The sequence below is a fragment of the Neovison vison genome, chromosome 4 (assembly GCF_020171115.1).
Source record: "Neovison vison isolate M4711 chromosome 4, ASM_NN_V1, whole genome shotgun sequence".
NCBI lineage: Eukaryota > Metazoa > Chordata > Mammalia > Carnivora > Mustelidae > Neogale > Neogale vison.
This window is the reverse complement of record NC_058094.1, coordinates 228,187,715-228,208,256: the sequence shown is the minus strand read 5'-3', so window position 1 is coordinate 228,208,256 and position 20,542 is coordinate 228,187,715. Positions and strand designations below refer to the sequence as shown.

Below are 20,542 nucleotides of genomic sequence, written 5' to 3'. Positions count from 1 at the left end.
CCTGCTTGCGTGTTCTCTTTCTCTGACAAATAAATACATAAAATCTTAAAAAATAAATAAAAAAAAGATAATAACTCACACCAGTCAGAATGGCTAAAATTAACAAGTCAGGAAATGACAGATGCTGGCGAGGATGCGGAGAGAGGGGAACCCTCCTACACTGTTGGTGGGAATGCAAGCTGGTGCAGCCACTCTGGAAAACAGCATGGAGGTTCCTCAAAATGTTGAAAATAGAACTACCCTATGACCCAGCAATCGCACTACTGGGTATTTACCCTAAAGATACAAACGTAGTGATCCGAAGGGGCACGTGCACCCGAATGTTCATAGCAGCAATGTCTACAATAGCCAAACTATGGAAAGAACCTAGATGTCCATCAACAGATGAATGGATAAAGAGGTGGTATATATACACAATGGAAAACTATGCAGCCATCAAAAGAAATGAAATCTTCCCATTTGCGACGACATGGATGGAACTAGAGGGTATCGTGCTTAGCGAAATAAGTCAAGCGGAGAAAGACAACTATCATATGATCTCCCTGATATGAGGAAGTGGAGATGCAACGTGGGGGGCTAAGGGGGTAGGAGAAGAATGAATGAAACAAGATGCGATTGGGAGGGAGACAAACCATAAGTGACTCTTAATCTCACAAAACAAACTGAGGGTTGCTGGGGGGAGGGGGGTTTGGGGAAGGGGTGTGGGGTTATGGACATTGGGGAGGGTATGTGCTATGGTGAGTGCTGTGAAGTGTGTAAACCTGGTGATTCACAGACCTGTACCCCGGGGGATAAAAATATATTATATGTTTATAAAAAATAAAAAATTATAAAAAAAATAAATAAAAATGAAAAAACAAGCTCCTGGTTGAATGGATACCAAGGCAGACTGAGTATCTGAGGGGTTTGTTGAGAGGCCCTGAGGCCTCCGGTGACAGGAACAGCTGGCGTCCCGTGGAACGGGCGGCTCCCCATGGCACGGGGACAGGTGGGCTTTCCAACAGGATGCCCAGCACCAAGAAACCCAGTTCAAGGGCTGCTGTGCAGGGCTGAACCTAAAGCAACCCAAGAATGGGGTGGCCCACTTCTCTTTTTCAAAATCTCCTTGGGGAGAAGATTCTCCGAAATCTGGAGGGGGACACATGGTGCTGAGTGAGATCAGCCAGGAGCAGAAGGACAAGAAGTTGATGACTGTGTCTCTACGAAGCCGCTAGAAGCAGCAGATTCACAGAGGCTGAGAGCAGGAAAAGGTTAGCAGGGATGGGGTGGGGCACAGCAGGTTTGGTTTAGTGGGTGCAGAGTTTCTGTGGGGGACGACAAAACAGTCTGGGGTGTAGATCGCAGCGATGGGCACACAGCCCTGTGAGGGCTCTCAATGCCGCAGGACTGACACAAAGGGGTAAAATGATAAATACATGTATTTACTACAGTAAGAAAAACTGGAGGAAGAGAACAGATTTAAATATTTGAAAATTCATTATGTAATCAATAATTGTCATTTAGAAAGAAACTGAGATGCAATCCAGAATGACTAATAACCCTAAGGAAAGGGGATTTGTGAATGTAGGAGTTGGTATATGAACTGTGCTTTGGTGAGCTTTAGAGTGCTCTTTGTTTTTTGAGTTTTTGTTGTTACTGTTTGGTTTTGCTGTTAGTGATGGCACGCTTACCATCATTCCCAAAGTATGTAAAATTGCTAACATGGTAGAGTTAAGGGGGTTCCCTGCCCACTGTTCTCATTTTACAAATGGGAAGCTATTTGGCTCTGGTGTCTGGTCCCAGAAATCTATTAATGACCAAGATGGGCAAGAGCTGATTCCTCCAGATGTCCAGTCCCGTAGGCCTCACTGCAAATTTTCTTATACAGAAAAGTCAACACGCCCCATGAAAATGCACACTCCAGCCACTGACCAGTGATTTTGCATCCACATGGGACCTCCGCCTGCCCGTGGGGCCCGAGACGGACCCTGTGCATGAAATCCTCTACTTGTAGCTCTCCCTGTATTTGCGCAGGAAAACCTCAAGCACAAGAGAAGTGAATTCTTGTCTTCATGTCGTGGATGAGGAAACAGGGTCTTCAGGAGCTTGACTTGTGCAAAGTCGGCAGGTGGATATGGGGGCTGGGAGACAGAACCGGACACGTTTCACCCATTTTGTAATTTTTGATCAGCAGCAGGTCCTCAGTGAACATCTAACAGAAACGACCCAGAGCTGCTAAGGCCTCCCTCATCTCCCCTCTGCTTGGTTGGCTAATGAACGTGGCCTAGATGTTAATGCTAACATCTCAGAACGCTTCAATTAAAGGAAATCTTAACACTTTGCATTCACTCCCAGGGCAATTTCACTTCAAGTTTCTACTGCTTTGCTCCTGACGCTGTTTTAAGCACATGCAATAAAGGAATGCCCAGACAGTCCAGAATAACATGTTTTTCCAGGAAAGGTAGACATTTTTGGCAGAGAGAAGAGAGCAGAGCCATAAACCCAACAAACCATTTAAAACAAGGCCCACGGGTCTGTACTGAGTGTGAACGTGTTTCCCTCACATGTGAGTTCTGCCTGGGAAAAACGGCAGCAGCGTTTGCTGGAGGAGAAAGAACCCACAGCGAACGGACACCACCTTCCTCGGTCTCCCTCCCAACGCCGCAGGTTCACGCCAGCACCATCGGGTTCAGACAGACCCCAACTCTTCCCGTAACTAAACCGACTTGAAAGAAGGAAAATTATAACAAAGAGAACAAGACTAGTTCAAGGAGCCAAGGGACCCACCTAACTTGTGGCAGCCCTACTTCTTCTAAAGATTTTATTTATTTATTTGACATAGAGAGAGAGTGAGAGAGCGAGAACAGGAGGCGTAGCAGAGGGAGAAGGAGAAGTGGAGCAGAGAGCCTGACTTGGGACTCGATCCCAGGACCCTGGGATCATGACCTGAGCCGAAGGCAGAGGCTGAACCCACGGAGCCCCCCAGGCGCCCTGCCAGCCCTACATCTTTCAAGAGAAAAGGTGAGGGGGGGGGTTCGAAGGGAGTAAAGGACACATGGGGATCGGGATGGGAGCAGCGGAAAGGAGAGGCCAGTGAGAAAGGGAGCAGAGCCCAGAGGAGGGAGAGGCAGGGGGACACCAGGCAGGAGGAAGAGGGAGGCAGAGAGGGCATCTACAGCTGGAAGTGGCTTTGCAGAGCCCAGTTAATGGCAAGGACGTGAAAAGAACAGCCGTGGTTTCCCTGTGCACCCTGCACGCGGAGCCGGGATGCAGGCGCCTGGCAGTGCTCCTCTCCTGCCGACGGACGGGCAGCGGCGCAGCCTCCGCGTGTGTGCGATGTTCTAGCATCAGCATAGAAGGTGTGGGGCAGGGCTGCCCGTCATCACAACTTTAGGAATAACGGAGTTCGCTCTCTGTTAGAAGCTGGGCTAATGGGAAGCACATAAAACAAGGAGTCGGGAACAGAGGGTTCTTGACAGACCGCTGGTTAGCCTCGTGGCCCGAAATACGCGTCTGCTCACTTGAGCCCCTCACTTCCTCTATCATAAAGTCCACGGCACCCGCAGTCCTCGCTCCCTGGCTTACGGGCAGCACAAAACAAAACCTTCGAGTACGACTTAAAACGTTTCACAACATACCTAGCGGAATGGCTAAAATATAAAATAATGACAACATCAAATGCTGGCGAGGATGTGGAGAAATTGAGTCCCTCTTGAATTGTTGGTGAGAATTTAACGTGGTACAGCCTCACTGGAAAACGGGGGCAGTTTCTTTCAAAAATGAAACATCCTATCGTTATAGGATCCAGTCACTGAATTCTTGGGTATCTACGCCAGAGAAATGACAATTTATGTCCACAGAAAAACCGGTACGGCCATGTTCAGAGCAGTTTCATTTGTAATAGCTCAAAACTGGAAAGCCAGGCGTCCACTGATGGGTAAATGATTAAAGCCCTAGACCCATACCAAGGACAGCTACTCAGCAGACGGGACAAGCCACTGATGGTCCCTCAGTCTGCGAACAGTGATAACAGGCATGGAGCTGCAGGAAATTAAGTGGAAAACATCAATCTTGAAAGATCACATACGTTGTCCTTCTGTTTACAGAACATTCTGGAAATGACAGAATTATAGAGATGGACAAGAGACAGCTGATAGAGGGCAGGGAAGGCTGGAGGAAGGGAGGTGGGTCCTCATGGTGGAAGTGTTTTGTATCTTCACCGCGGCGACATCACATAAATCTACACGTGTAGTAAGACTGCACAGAGACACATGCACGCACGCGCGCACACACACACACACACACACACACACACACTCTGGAAATGTGCGTGAGATCTGTGATCATCCGATGTCCAGGGTCTTGGCTGTGATACTGTACTACCGTTCTTCAAGATGTCGCCATTCGGGAAAACTGGGCAAAACATGTACGGGATCTCTCTTGTTTCTTATAACCACGTGTGAATCTACAGTTACCCCCAAATAAGAAGTTTGATTTAAAAAAATTAAAATTACACGCAAGGTCAAGCGTTCGTGGTCTCAGCAGATGCTACACTGTTAGAAACAAGGGCACCTTGCGTTTGTGAGGAATGGCCAGCTGAGTGGTAGGAAGGAGAAAGAACTTCTCTGGGACCTTATGTGAGATAAGGAGGCAAGAAAAGATTTGTAGAACCCACCAACACAGCATCACTCATGGGTGCCTGAAAAGGTCCAGGAGGTAATTCTGGGGGCGTGGGGAGCAGAACTACAAAGATCAATGGAGCCCCTATTTGTGTAAAGTGATCCTCTCAACAAGGGAAATAACCAGACTCTTGTCTTTATCTAGCTCCCAAGCAGGAAGGAAAAGAGATGTGTGCGTATGTGTATGTGTGTGTGCGTGTGTGCGCGTGTAAAGCAATATCATGTATCTGAGCTAACCCATGTCTATCATCAACAAGATCCGCCCTTACCCAGCCCCAGCGGAGGAAGAACTATTAACTGTAACACCATTTACAAGGCACACGTGAGTCCGAAGTCATTAGGTAACAATCAGTTTTGGCCACCACAGTATCCTTAGGCCCTCTGCATAGTTAACCACACGAAACCATCTATAATGTGTAATAACGGGTACAAATTTGTCTCAGGCAGGGGAGTAGACAGGCTCTCGCGCAGTAAATGACTTTAATTGGCAGCCGCGTGGGTTTAAAAGGCCATTTAGAATCCGGGTTTGTGAGAACTGAAGAGAAGATGATTCCGCATCGATTTCTTACCAGGGTGAGAAGTTACAACCCGGTGAGAAGGGCCCGATTCCACCCAAGCTGCTGGGGTGCAAAAGGACGTTCAGATGGAGGGCAAGAGTGACAAATCAGTGTGCACTCTGGGACAAGAGGGCCTAGCAGACATCCCGGAGGAGAGGTGCGGACCCACACGCACACCACGCAGAGGCAAGCAATGTAACAACATAAATTAGTATAGCATCTATCTGGGCTTCCCTATACAACTTGAGTGTCAATGCCAAAGCTCCAATGCGGGCCAGAGAGCATTGTGCCACCACAGGACTCAAAGAAGAGGTTTCCAGTCGAACAGACACACCTGCTACAGGACATGACACATGTGTGGACCAAAGCTGGTCCCTCCAAGTCACAGGGGCCCGGGTTCCGGCCCAGCTTCTACACTCCCTCCTCCCCGAAGGCTGCTTTCTCTTCGTACCCCATGGAACCCTGGGTAGAGGATCAGCTCACTCCCTTCTCCTTCCCCGAAATGCCTTCCCATCTACAATTTTGGACCAGACCCATTCCCTTTCGTCAAGATCCAATTTCAAGTGTGTCTGCTGGGGGAGGCCCTGCGGAATTACACGGGGACCACACGCCTTCTGCTGCCCATGAGCGACGGCTGGCACACGCCTCGCACAGCAGTGCATGAACTCGAGTCTCATTCATTCTGCTGGACTGTGTGGCTGTGATCGCAGGGACGGGACCTGCTTTCTTTCTCTTCTGGGGACAGAGACGGTCATGCTCACTGTGCACATCCAGCCTCTGACACAGCACGGCCACCGAACGGCCGTTCCGTGACTGCCTACTGCTAAGCCAAGGAATATAGGAAGGGACAGGCCGACTCGAGTTGTGTATGGCGATGTGTGATGCAGAAGACAGAGGTCAAGACAGACACTTCCGTGCTCCAAAGACAAGGGGAAGAGGAGTAGCAGTTTCTGAAAACACCAGAGTGGACGGGAAACCGACGGGTCCACTGGAAGTGAAGGCCGATTCCGGTACAGGCGTGTGTAAGCTACAAGATGCTGAATGCAGATCGTCTAACACCGACCCCGCAGGGAACACAGGAGGGACCTGGGGGGACACGCGCAGGAGAGTCAGACCAGCGGAGCGGCGGTGGGCACGGGTCAGTAAGACAAGGACGTCTGGTGTGTGTTGACTGGGAACAACCTGCTGCGCTGTGTGTGGACGTGTGTGTGTGTGTGTGTGTGTGTGTGTGCACGCGTGCACACATGAGAGTCTGTGCCAATGTGTGTGCACGCCGAGTGATCCAGGAACACCAGAAGGTGTACCAGACCTGCTTGGGAACCCAGGAGAACATACAGGAGAGAAAACCAAGCTGCTTGTGTAAACACACAAGAACCCTGAATTCAGAACAAAACAAACATGGCTACAAAGGAATTCTCTTGGTGATCAGACTTGTAAACTTGCATCCCAGATCCAATGCCTTTCTTGAGGAAATGCTCTGTGCAAAATGTGTCAGCTGGCACCAGGGGACAGGGAGTCGCACACGCGGGTTCCCTTACAGGGACAGTGCAAAGTGTAGAGATGCCGCTGGGCTTTCCCAGTGTGATAGATTAAGTGGGCGGGGAGCACCTCCCAGGGAATTCACACAGACACCACATCATGGAACGCCTCGAAAATACATAAAGCTTGAAATAAGGCAAATCTCCAGATGTCAGAAACGAAGATAAACTTCATTATGAGACTATCAAGTTCCATTTTAACCCTGGGCAGCTAATGGGGTGTGAGATTTGAATACTGGCTTACAGTTGTGGTGTGAGGATTTAATGCTCTCAAAGGGGCAGAGCAGGCACCCTGGGCCCCACTGGGGTCATGAGCTGAAACTGCAGATCCTTAAAAAATCCGGTACCTGCAAGGGTGCCTAGGGGTGCAGCCGGTTGAGCGTCTGGCTTGGTTTTGGCTCAGGTCATAATCTCAGGGTCATGGGATTGAGCCCCAAGTCGGTCTCCGCGCCCAGCGTGGCATTAGCTTAAGATCCTCCCTTTGCCGTCCCCCCCTTTTTCTCTCACTCAAATAAATGGATCTTTTTTTTAAAAAAAGCTATTACCCACACATAAGTTAACCTTCCTTTAAAATGGAACTAGGGCCACCTGGGTGGCTCAGTCGGTTAAGTGTCTCACTCCTGATTTTGGCTCAGGTCATGATCTTGGGGTTGGGGGATCGAGCCCCATGTTGGGCTCTGTGCTGGGTATGGAGCCTGCTTGAGATTCTCTTTCTTCCCCTGCCCCGTCCCACCCCCCACCTCCAGAAAACAGAAAAAAAAGGAAAAGAAAAAGATAAAATGGGACTAAAAAATTCTCCCAGCACTGAACACAGGCAAAGCCAGGGCTCTGTGTGGGGTGGGTGGGATTGAGTATTTTCCTATGAGAATTTGGAACTAAAAGCCATTGCCTTCTGCATCTACAGAGTCTACATTTGCACTGTCTGGTGGTCAGGGAATTTCCAGGGAGAAATGAACATAAACAGTGCCCAGGCAAGTTAAAACCCTGCAGCACCAGTGAAGTCTCCTGCAAACCGCCTAACAAGGTCACCTTGGTGAGGAGGGCCACGCAGTCAAACTACGTTCATGTAAGATGAGCTCGTGATACGGAATAATCAATCGCAAAAACTAAAGTACCCTGATGGGGAGCAGAGTTGATGAGAACCTGCACCCTGTGCTCAGAAAGTCTTTAAAGAACCAGACAGTATTCCTAGATATTACAAAACATATATCCATGGAAATAAAACTTAATGGGACCGTTATGCAACAGATTAAACATAATTGAAAGGAAATTAATGAACTGGAATGCAGATTAGAGCACAGAGTGCACAATATAGCACTGAGCGATAATGAGATAGAAATAAACATTAAAGGTTACATAAGACAAAATAAGAAGGTACTTTTGTCTGGAAGCCATTCTAGAAGGAAAGGACACAAGAAGGTATTTCCTTCGAATGAAGAGAATCTGGTAAGGATTTTAGACTTAGACCATGAAGTAGTGCAACCAGCCAGGAGCAGTGTAAGTAAGAATGAACCCCGACGTGTATAAATCACAGTCAAAATCCAAGACCTGGGTAAAAGCAACCAGGAAAAAAAATTTTCTACTAAAGAACAAAAGTCAGATTATATGCAAAATTACACACTCAGCCATGAGGCTAGAAGGAAAGATTATCACGTGCACAAAGGGAAAGAAAACCTAGAATTCTAGCTGCGGTCTTGTCTAGGCCGAGCAAATAACCGCGTGGTCACCCATCACGGAGGTGCACGGAGATGTCGGCCGGAGGGGCTGGAACCCAGGAAAGAGTGAGCGGCATCGCCCACGGGGAACACAGACAGGGCTGAATGCAGGTGATGTAAAGCGATAATGACTCTCGGGCCACCTGGAGGGGGTTAAGGAGGATGGAAGGGAAACACCGGAAATGAACACAGGAAATGAGTGCAGGACGATCAGAGACAGAATGGCCACAGAGAACACTGGATCAATCCTAAAAAATTCAATAAAGGGAACAAGAAAAGCAAAAAGCATGGCATGCAGGCAAAACAAAATATGATCTTAGAACAGTCAACACTTATCAGGAACTGTAGAAATCAAGCTGGTGAATGCAACTCTACTTCAATGCTTAGAAACTCATCATTGTTCTGGAACGTGACCAAGCCGTGGGCCTACGGAGTCTTCGGTATGTGCGGATGCTGTAATCTCCAACAGAGCCCCCTCCCCGCAGAGCGATGAATTAGGAACTGATGACAAAAAGCCATGGGTAAAAGCAAGCATGAATTTGGAGATGAAATAATACACCAGTAACAAATTATAATATAAATGTGAAATACTTATTTTTTTTTAAAAAGATTCTATTTATTTATTTGACAGGGAGCAGGAGAGCACAGGAAGGAGGATCAGCAGAGGGAGAAGCAGGCTCCCCACTGAGCAGGGAGCCCGACATGGGCTCGATCCCAGAATGACCCTGGGATCATGACCTGAGCCAAAGGCAGACACCTAACTGACTGAGCCACCAGGCGTCCCCCAAAATAAAATATTTAGAATTAAATGAAAATCCAACACACCATCTCGAGATTTGTGGATGCAGCTAAAAGAACCAAGGGAGACTCATACCCGTTCCCTCAGGAAAGACTAAAATTAGGGCTATGATTGCATCTCAAAAATTTAAAAATAGGGTAGGTGCAAAGACAGTGGAAAGAAGGAAGCAGCACAAAAGAGTAGAAATTAATGAGAGAAAAACCAAAGAGGAAAGAAAAAATAAAAACCAAAGCATAGTTCTCTAAACATAAAGCAAACATGCAAAGTTATGTCAAAATCAATCAAAATCAAAACAGAAAAGAGACGAACAATATTTAGAATGAAACGCAAGACAGAACCACCTTAGGAAAAGGAATGCCTGTGTTGTAGAGAGCACCGGATGAGTAAGGAATTGCGGAATCACTGTATTGTCCGTCTGAAACTAACGTGACACTGGATGTTAACTATCCTGGAATTAATAAGATAAAATAATAAAATAAATAGATCTACAAAAAGAAAAGTATCAGATGAAAAGAGATGAATAACTTTGTAATGATTTTGAAAATTCAGATGTAATTGATTATTTTCTAAATAAACTTCAGAAATGACTGAGGAAAATTCCTAAACAGAACCGTAACCATCGAAGGAACGGAAATGATTGTTTAAGAGGAATTAATGAGACATAGCAGTGTCGAGACCCAGTGGGATCAAGCCCTTATGGAATAAATACCCTTTTGCTTGTGTAACTAATGAAAAAGAAAAAAAAAAAAAGCTTCCCAAAATAACCAGCAAAGAGTATTTAAAAAACACTTCACATCTAAGTAAGGCATCTCGGCAATGCAATGATGGTTCGTTTAACATTGGGAATTTTATTCAGTTACAGATTAAACAAAAAGAAAAATATAACCTTTGTATGTATAGAATCATAAATCCTTTGAAAATCCAACACCGATTAATAATTCAAAAATAAAGAAATTAAGGCTAGGACTAGAAGGGATCTTTATTAATCTTCTAGACAGCAGCTGTCAAAGCACACAGAAAATCACACCGATGAAGAAAACAGAAATATCCCCTTTATGTAAGGAAGAGGACTAGAGATCAGAATCTCGCAGTTTCTAGACTACCACTGGGCAGGAAGTACTAGCTAGTGCAGGAAGGCAAAAAACAAAGGAACAACAAAGAAAACAGGTACGGCAAAGAGGAGACAACGCTGTCATTGTTTGCAGATGTCTATAGAAGATTCCAAGCAAATCCATCAAGCTGAGCTTAAAAATGACATCGGTAACATTCTTCATTGCAAGATTCACATTAAAGAGTTATTAGCAGTCCTATTCACTGGTAACAGTCAATGTAAAGTGTGAGAAAAAAAGAAAGAATTTATATTCTTTAAAAATTATACACAATTATTCTAAAATATTTATGATATTTATGGTGAATACCATAGAACTGTACTGGAAAAACCTCAGACCCATCTACTTGTGTTTTATATCCTGCAGCAGGATGGGCTAATTCAATTTTATAAGTTACCCATTGTCTCAAAATAATTCAATATGATTTCAATAACATACCAATAGGGTTTTTAGTGCAATTTCAAAGCTGATCCTTGATTCGCGTGGTAAGGACACGCGGAGACAAAAAGACGAGCCGTCATACGCACCGCTGGTCGGTGACCATTACTGAAGCAAAAACTACCAGGAAATGATGGAGTAGTTTAATGAATCGTGATGAAAACTGGACTCTTCATGTAGGAGAAACATAAAGTTACAGCCTTTCTTCACAATATAAACAAGACACATTGGAGAAGATTGTGCACATAAATGAAAATTACGACTTTTAGAAGGAGGATACATGGGCATGTTTAATTTTAAAATAAATTTTTAATCCAGAGAAAGTGCACACATCGTAGGCAGTTCAGTGAATGTCTGCAGTGAACCCACTCGGTGTGATGAGCATAAAAATCGAGAAACAGACCTGTCCTAGACACGATGAGCCCTGGGGCACCTTCCAACCACTCCAGTCCAACCCCAAGATGACTCTCCCCTCCTGACTTGTATCCCCACAGATCAGTTTGCAGGTTTTGGTTTAACGTTGCAGAAATGGAATGTATTCTTTTGTGTTTGACTTCTCCTCTTGAACATTATTTTTGTGAGGAAACATGAAATGATAAAATAAAAGCAGACCAGAGCCGCCAGAGCTCCATTAGAATACGTATGGCCAGGGGCGCCTGGGTGGCTCAGTGGGTTAAAGCCTCTGCCTTCGGCTCAGGTCATGATCCCAGGGTCCTGGGATCGAGTCCCGCCTTGGGCTTTCTGCTCCACAGGGAGCCTGCTTCCTCCTCTCTCCCTCTGCCTACCTGTGATCTCTCTCCATCAAGTAAATAAATAAAATCTTAAAAAAAAAAAAAAAAAGCTTTTTCCGTCTGGGCTGCCGACATGCCTTCCAGACTGAGGAAGACCCGGAAACTTCGGGGCCACGTGAGCCACGGCCACGGCCGCATCGGCAAGCACCGGAAGCACCCAGGAGGCCGGGGTAATGCTGGTGGCATGCATCACCACAGGATCAACTTCGACAAATATCACCCAGGTTACTTTGGAAAAGTTGGTATGAGACATTACCACTTAAAGAGGAACCAGAGCTTCTGCCCAACTGTCAACCTTGATAAACTGTGGACCTTAGTCAGTGAGCAGACACGAGTAAATGCCGCCAAAAACAAGACTGGAGCTGCTCCTATCATTGATGTGGTGCGATCGGGCTACTACAAAGTTTTGGGAAAGGGGAAACTCCCAAAACAGCCTGTCATCGTGAAGGCCAAATTCTTCAGTAGAAGAGCAGAGGAGAAGATCAAGGGTGTCGGGGGCGCCTGTGTTCTAGTAGCTTGAAGCCCCGTGGGGAGAGGTTCATTAAATGCTAACAAGTGCTTTTCAAAAAAAAAAAAGAATACGTATGGCCGAACATACATGGAAGTGCTGTCCCAGAAAGATGAATAGAATGGGTGGTAGAAATGTGAAAAGAGGGGAAGGTGAAAGAAACATGAGTGACCTCGACCCATAAAGCCCAAAGAACCCCAAGCAGGCTAAATAGGAAGAGAATTCCCTCTATGCACATCACGTACAGGCTGCCGAAAGCCAAAGCCAATGATACAGTCTTGAACACAGCCAAAGCAAAAAGAAACATGCGCACACAGAGGGACAAGATAAGAACGGCAGGACAGTTCCCAGAGCCTGAGCAATCCAGAGGACTGTGAAATGCTGGACGTCCCAAAAGAAAAAAGAAAACTATCAACCTGGAATTCTTTATTCAGCAAAAAATAGATTTAAAAAATGAAAGCAATATAAAGCCTTTTTCAGATAAACTCAAGCTAAAGGAATTCATGGCATTACAATGTTAAAAGAAGCTTATTTGGGCAAAAAAAAAAATGAGGCCAGAGCAAACCTGTATCTATAAAAAAGATTAAGAATTAATAAAAAAAAAGTGGGTAAACCTAAAATTATTTTTCCTTAATCATTTTGGAAAACACTTTAAACTGAAAACAAGAATGCATTGTGGAGTTTATAACGGATGTACAAATAAGATGGATGGCAAAATACTGGAAAGGTTGGTCTAACAGGAATGAAAGGACACTGTTGTAAGGCAGAAACATTGCAGGTAAAGTGATGTCATGTTGCCTAGAGACAAGCCTGATAAGGGGAAGATGTTCACAGCAACCATGAAAAGCGGGATAAAGCGTTTTAGCTAATAATGCAATAATGGAGGGAAAGAATGGGATAATAAACTCAAGTAACCCAAAGTGCACAGGAAAGATTGAGCCAAAAAATCAGACAGGATGTGAAACAAATAAGCAAACACATACCGTGGAACAAAAAACCCAAATAGTAAGATGGTAGATTTCAACCGACTCATGTGGATGATTATATCACACTGAAAGGTCTACCCACACATGTTTTCTCTGAAGAGACAGATATCAAATGCTTTAGGCTTTGGGGACCGCACATCTCTGTTGAAACTACTTCTGGACATGCAGAAAGGCCTTTGACGATACATAAATAAATGTCTGTGGTTGTTTTCCAAGAAAGCCTCATTTACAACAACAGGCAGTGATCCTTTGTCTAAACATTCTGTTTAAAAGGCAGAGACCAGGGCACCTGGGTGGCTCATCGGGTTAAGCATCTGCCTTCGGCTCAGGTCATGATCTCAGGGTCCTGGGATCGAGTCCCACATCAGGCTCTCTGCTCAGCGGGGAGCCTGCTTCCTCCTCTCTCTGCCTGCCTCTCTGCCTGCTTGTGATCTCTCTCTGTCAAATAAATAAATAAATAAAATCTTTTAAAAAAAAAAGGCAGAGACTGTCAAATTGTAAGCAAAGAAACAAAAGAAAGCGGAAAAGCATGACCTACCTGCATATTATTTATAAAAAATACGCTTTACATATGAAGATATGGAGCGGTTAGACAAAAAAGCACACAAATACTAATGAAAAGCAAGCATCACTGGGCGTATACATATGTCTCTATCAAACACAACTGACCGCAGAACAAGGAGTATTAGCAGAGATGAGGAAATACGGCAGCGGAAACTTGGTAATGATGAAAGGGTCAGTTCCTCCCGAAGACATAACAAGCCTAATGTGCGTGTGCCTCATGAGAGCTTCAACATGTATTAAGCAAAACTTGACATACTTGAGAAGAGAACGGGACAATCCTACAAGTACAGATGGAGATTTCAATACCCTCACTCAGGAATTACCTGAAAAGTAGACAGAACACAGTAATTAAGTGAAAGACTTAAACCACACTACCAACTAGCTTAACCTGACATGCTTCGAGCAGGTGACCAACTGCATCAGAAAACATCTTTGTCGAGAGGTCAGGCACAACCGCACAGACGGGCCCTATCTGCTGAACCCGAGTGTCCTGGACGTCGGTGCTGGTCAGGAATGCTCTCCGTACTTGTCTGTACGTCTGAAGTATCTCGTGAGGAAACAGTAACAACAGACTGAATGTTTGATCACCTTCCAAAAACAAACCACAAAGGTACAAGCTTTGAAAATGGATAGACCCGACTCTGGCTTGGTTCCCCCAGTTAGCAGCCCTGTGGCCCGGACATTTCAGGGGCTTTCCTGGCTGTTTTCCCCAGTGGCAAAGGGGACACACCGTAAGAGCCACGACTTGGGTTTCTCGCAAGAGCGAGTTCAGTTATGTCTGTCCAGCCCCAGCGCGGGGCCTGGAACAGAGTAAGCGCTCCGGAGCCAACTCTCCGTGTTTGATGGAACCGTCCTGGGGACGGGATAGGAAGGTTCATGAAGAGGGACCAGGATTCAGAGCGACTCCCGTGTCCCAGAGGAGCTGGTGGAAGGGGGCAGGGCGCCAGCACGGGGTGGGGAGACTGTTGGGAAAGACGAGGACCGGCCCCCGGGGAGGAGCAGGGCCGGAGCGGCCGCAGGGCAGGGCAGCTCCGGCCAGCGGGAGGGAGAGAGAGGAGCCCCGTGCTCTGTGACTGTGGGTGCACATGCATGTGAGTGTGCGTGCGCATGTGTGTGCACGTGTGTGTGCGTGTGCATGCACACATGTGCCCCGAGGCGGGAGGGCGCCCCTGCCGTAGGACTGGCTGGAGGGGGGTGGCTCTGGCCTCGGCTCTGCACTGGTGTTCACTTAACCACGAGCCACACTCTCTTCTGCGTCGCCTTCCTGCGTTTCCTCCAGCACGGCAGGGCTCATAGCCGACCTGAGAGGTCCCTGCCCCCTGGCAGGGCGCACTTGTCCAAGGTTCGGGGGCTCGGACGCGTGCACCGTGTCGTGGATCTGTAGGGTCGCGCGGGGTGGTCTCACAGCGCCCCCACGCCTCCCTCTCCCCGCCTCTGACATCTGCGGATCCTCCCACCGTCCCCACAGCGCCGGGATCACAGGACGGCAGCCTTTCCGCACCTGCTTTCTCTGAGAGCGACACATCCAGGCCCCTGTGTCTCTTCATGGCTGGAAAGTCGTGTCTTTTGAGCTCAGCAATATTCCGTCATCGAGAAGAACCCGCACTTCCCTCACACACAAAGTGAGAACATCATCGTCACCCTTGTCACCCTCGTGGGACTTCCGTGACATAACAGAGGTCAACGGTAGGGCGGCACTTCCTACCTTCAGACAAGAGGGCGGCTCCTCGGCCCATGGGGCCGCCACATGTTTGCACCCCAGCCCCGGGTGTCACTCGACGGAAGGCGGACTTCCCTGCCAGGGCCCCGCTGCGCCTCCCTCGACTTCGGTCTTTCCTGCTTGCGAGGACACGTTGCTCCGTGAAGACGTCAGCCGCCGTCTCCACACTGCGCACCCACGGTGCCCGCCTTCACCTCCCCCTGCAGAGCGCACACCTACCACCGCACCCCTCTCCGGAGCCCAGCGGCCGCCGGCTCCCACAGCCGCCGCGCCCCGCGCTCCTTGCTCAGGGTCCGCGGTGAGACTCACCGTAGCACCAAGGCCGCGGTTTCAGGGTGAGGCTCCGACCGACGGAGAAGCCAAACCACGCTTGGCAGAATCAAGATTAACGAGGACGTGACACACGGGACACAACGAAGGCCCCACGGAGCTCTCCGCGCATCCTTCTCCCGTGAATGCCAGCGCAGCGGCAGCACGGCCCTGTCGCGCTCCGGAACACAAGACAGCCGGCGGCCGTCCGACCTGCCACAGGGACCTTCCCCGAGTGACAATCAGGGACTCGGCACGACTTCACCGGAACGGCCTCGGCGGCCTCCAGGCCTCTGTCTTCAGCGCCGCTACCGTCTCATCCCGCTTCTTCATTTCACGCACCAGCGCTGCGAGAGACGCCCCGGACATCAGGGCCGCCGGCGGGACGGTCGGGCGCGGTGGCCGCGGGAAGCAGGCGAGGACGTGGGCGCCCGGCGCGCCGTGAGCGGCATCTGCACCGCGGCTGGGGCGGTGAGAACGGGTCACACCCCTGCAGGAACGTTTGCTCTGCGGTTTCCCATCCGGGAGCTCAACGTCAGACGGCTCAACCAGGACATTTTTTTTTTTTTTAACCTTATACGATGGATTTTGAGTTATGGAACGTTGACTGACTTACGTTTCTTGGTATAAGATTCAGGACTTGAAACTTCAGTGTATTTAGGAAACGAAGGCAGCGTCTGACGTATTTATGGACAATGTAGGTCATTTGGTCCTGATTTGGTAAACAAACATCTCACTGTTTTAGTAGAAGTGTAAACAGTACATAATCACCCAATTTCCCATTTTTTCTTTATGTGTTATGAGTTAAATTGGGCCCCTGCCCTCCTCCAAAAAAACATAGGTCCGGGGCCTAACCCAGTGCCTCATGATGTGACTTTCTCTGGAGACAAGGACCTTACAGATGTCATCAAGATGAGGTCATTAGGGTGGCCATGATCCCCTGTGACTCGTGTCCTTAAAAAAGGGAGAAATCTGGACACAGAAACTTGGGACGCAGAGAAATCGCTCTGTGTAGATGGAGGCGCAGATCACGGTGATGCTTCTAGAAGCCAGAAAACACCGAAGAGGGCAAGCAGAGCTCAGAGACTAGGAAGACGCTGCCCAGGGAAGCCCTGCGGACACCTTGACCTTGGCCTGCCAGCCTCCTGAACTGGGAGACAACACCCGGTCCGTGGTGCCTCGGGAGCAGCCCTAGCCCACGCGTGCACCGCTCGGGCCGACGTCGCAGGGTGGGAGCCGTGAGTCCGGCACAGCCAGCGTGCATGGCCCCTCAGGAGACGGCGCACTCCACACCTTCCACAGGCCCGCACGCCTGCCTCCGGCCCTTCCACGAACGCTCCCCTCTGCCTCGACGTCCTGACAGGTTCAGGCTGCCTCGTCACCCCTTCTAGAATGTACTGAGAGTGACCAGCTCCTTAGCTGGTCAGCTTGTGGCGGCGCTAGCCAGTGAGTAGCTAACAGCCTCACAGACACTCTACCCTTAGCCTTGTTTTCTACCTCAGCGTTTTAAATTACCCCAAAATAAAACAGGGCTACCATAGGAATAATTTCTTGTGTTTCCAAAATCTGGAGAAATAAATTTCATCTTGAATCAAGCCAGATGCTGTTGCTTTCCAGATGTAGTTCGGCTGCGCCTCACGTGTCCGTCTGGGCAGACCGACTGGCCGGCCCCGTTCCGCGGTCCCTGCAAAGCCGCCAGCGCTCAGCGCCGATGTGGTCTCCTCTGCATTCCCCACGAGGCCCTGTTGCTCGGTCTCCGCCACGCTCCCTTCTGGGCCTGCTCCCTGTCTACTTTCCTTCTAGAACTTTCCTCCATATGAATCCACCTCACGCCAGGCCTTCCCTAGCTCTCCATGTCCTTAATGCCTTCGCACACAGTGGCTACCGAGACACCGGGGACACCTTCAGGGTCTCGCAAAGCCGTGCTTTGCTGTGGTCGTGGTGGCAGCCCCGATGGCCATGTTCCGCGCCACCGGCCAGAGGCAGGCCCCGCACGAGGGAGCGGGCGCCGCTCCTCCTCCACTCGGGGGAGCGCCGGGTGCGGCACTCAGCGAGGACGCGCTGCTCGAGGCATTGGTCACGGACAGCACGAAGGGAAAATGGGCCAGTCCTGCTTCAGCGGCTTTTGTAATTTGGGTCCAACACCCTTTTCCCGTCTCGTGACTCAAATGAATACCTGATCCCGAGAACAGGCGTCGTTCCAAGGGTGAGGCGACGGTTTTTATATACAAAGAAAAATGTTCCGATGCGCGCGCTCCACTCGGATGTCAGGACGTGTTCGCCGTCACACGGAAGAGAAGCTGTGGCCGGCCCCGCCACCGCCGCCTTGCTTCCCCCGCACCGAACGCTGGGGACATGCAGAGCGCTCCGCACACCGAATGAGCAGGGCTGTCCTCCGTCTCCTCCGCAATGTTGCAGAGAGTGCCCCCTGCTAGAGAATTTTGTAAGCTCCCTCTAACAGTGGAAAAGAAGACATTTAGCCAGTGCCACAACTATCATGATTTATACTCACATTGTTTACAGTTGATAATCCTAGAATGGGGGGGGCAAAGAAATGACCGAATTAGCCCCCTTGATGGGAGAGTTACTGCAATGGCACTGCAGGGGGAGGCCTGATTTGAGGTCCAGAACCATTTCCCTACAGCACAGGTGGGTTGGGGATGCCAGGAAGGAGGTGACAGGACAGGAGGTGACGGGTGGCGTCTGGGGAAAGGAAGCACAGAGACAGCCAAGATTGGGAGGGTGGGAGCTTCCAGGAGAGGCGACAGCAAACGGGGTGAAAGGGAACTTTCCTTTGTTTCTGTTTTGGTAACATTCCAAATTACATGGCTATTTTAAAACTCATCAACATCAAATAAAGACTTGACCATCAACACCACAAGAAATCAGTTCTATGACTGGGGGATGAAAAAACACAAAGTCTATCAGATTACAAATACAATGCCCGTCCAAGCCCGTTCTGCCCTCCGCCTGGGTCTGGGAGCCCAGTCCAAGTCATCAACGGGGGTCAGAGTCTTTATTCATGTTGCCTAGCCAGAGACTGGGGAGACATTTTTTTTTTAATTTTCAGCATAACAGTATTCATTATTTTTTCACCACACCCAGTGCTCCATGCAATCCGTGCCCTCTATAATACCCACCGCCTGGTACCCCGACCTCCCACCCCCCACCCCTTCAAACCCCTCAGATTGTTTTTCAGAGTCCATAGTCTCTCATGATTCACCTCCCCTTCCAATTTCCCCCAACTCCCTTCTCTTCTCTAACTCCCCATGTCCTCCATGCTATTTGTTATGCTCCACAAATAAGTGAAACCATATGATAATTGACTTTCTCTGCTTGACTTATTTCACTCAGCATAATCTCTTCCTTACACCACTTAGAATGGCCAAAATTAGCAAGACAGGAAACAACATGTGTTGGAGAGGATGTGGAGAAAGGGGAACCCTCTTCCACTGGGAGTTGCAAGTTGGTGCAGCCTCTTTGGAGAACAGTGTGGAGATTCCTCAAGAAATTAAAAATAGAGCTTCCCTATGACCCTGCAATTGCACTCCTGGGTATTTACCCCAAAGATACAGATGTAGTCAGAAGAAGGGCCATCTGTACCCCAATGTTTATAGCAGCAATGGCCATGGTCGCCAAACTGTGGAAAGAACCAAGATGCCCTTCAACGGACAAATGGATAAGGAAGATGGGGAGACATCTCTCGTCCACGCAGAGTGTGGCCCTGGTCTAGGTCAGCTGTCAAACTGCACCTGGAACCCACAGAACCATTCATCCAGTTTCATTGGTCTGAAGCTTATCATGAAGATCATTTCCTCTATGCTCAGTGCTGTGGGAGGTACCCCGGGCACGGGGGAGGGGATAGCCAAGATAAGAAATAACATTTCTCTAGGATACTTGGAGTTGGGAATCAGATATGTACATCAAGGCCATCAACTAAAAATACAAGAGCAGGTATGTGTACATGTCGAAGGAATCAGAGGCCACAAACACGATAGGAAATCAATGTCCCAAACAGCTTCTCACCATAGGCCACAGATGACCCAGTGAGAAGGTCAATTACTGCTACCTAAGGGGAAAATGACTTCATCATTCATTCATTCTTCACTCATTCATTCGTGACTGAGCCTGCACAAGGAACAATGTGTAAGGTGTGTGCCTGCCTTCAAGAAGCCTGAATCTAGCAAGAGATACAGGGACACACACACACACACCCCCCCAGCATCAATAGCTGCGCATCCCACAGAACGGCTGAGCTTGGGTAGAAGGCTTTCACAGCCATAACCCACTGAGGAGCCCCTTCTGATGCACAATCTCCCCCACAGAGCGTCGCCTAGACTAGGAAACCCACAGCAGTTGTGCACCTGCTGGAGTAATCCTTTGGCCAAAGAGAGACTCAGAATCTATCAGAACCCACTGATTTGGAAGCTTGGGGGGAGGGGCGACAGGACACCACTTCTGCCTTGTCCCACTAGGCGCCTAAATAAATGTTTTCTCGTCCAGAGCCCCTCCTGGTTCTTCTGCCCGCAAGGAGTCTGCTTTACCAGGGCCAATCACCCAAATTGTATAATTAGATTATTAACAATTAACCATGAAATTGCTCTCAGTACAATTCCGGCATGGGCTGTAGTTGTGAACAACACTGCTGAACCCACTAGCTAAGTCACGTGTGTGTAGGACTCGGGTCCATGATTAAGCAGCAGGAGGGCTTGCTTTTCCTCTGTTTGAGCTACTCCCTGCCCCGGGGCCCGGAATGGGGTAACACACACCGAGGTGTTCCAGTGGACCAAGTCCTTGGGTACAGCCAGGCGCGCCCCATGGCTCCACTGCCGGCTAAAAGACTGGGGCCC

The 20,542-nt window shown here is 48.7% G+C and overlaps 2 protein-coding genes across 5 annotated transcripts in view; one reads left to right on the top strand and one right to left on the bottom strand.

Annotated features, from left to right (window-relative positions):
* The window catches only part of DPP6 (dipeptidyl peptidase like 6), a 791,001-nt gene that overhangs the window by 204,065 nt on the left and 566,394 nt on the right, over positions 1-20,542 (bottom strand). The window lies entirely within an intron of this gene.
* On the top strand, positions 11,663-12,181 carry LOC122905228 (60S ribosomal protein L27a). Its single transcript, XM_044246905.1, has one exon. It carries the CDS (start codon positions 11,679-11,681, stop codon positions 12,123-12,125), a length of 447 nt encoding a protein of 148 aa, XP_044102840.1. The 5' UTR covers positions 11,663-11,678; the 3' UTR covers positions 12,126-12,181.

Bases quoted from the DNA above. Each gene is read 5' to 3' on its own strand.
- LOC122905228 (XM_044246905.1), top strand. From the start codon at position 11,679: ATGCCTTCCAGACTGAGGAAGACCCGGAAACTTCGGGGCCACGTGAGC.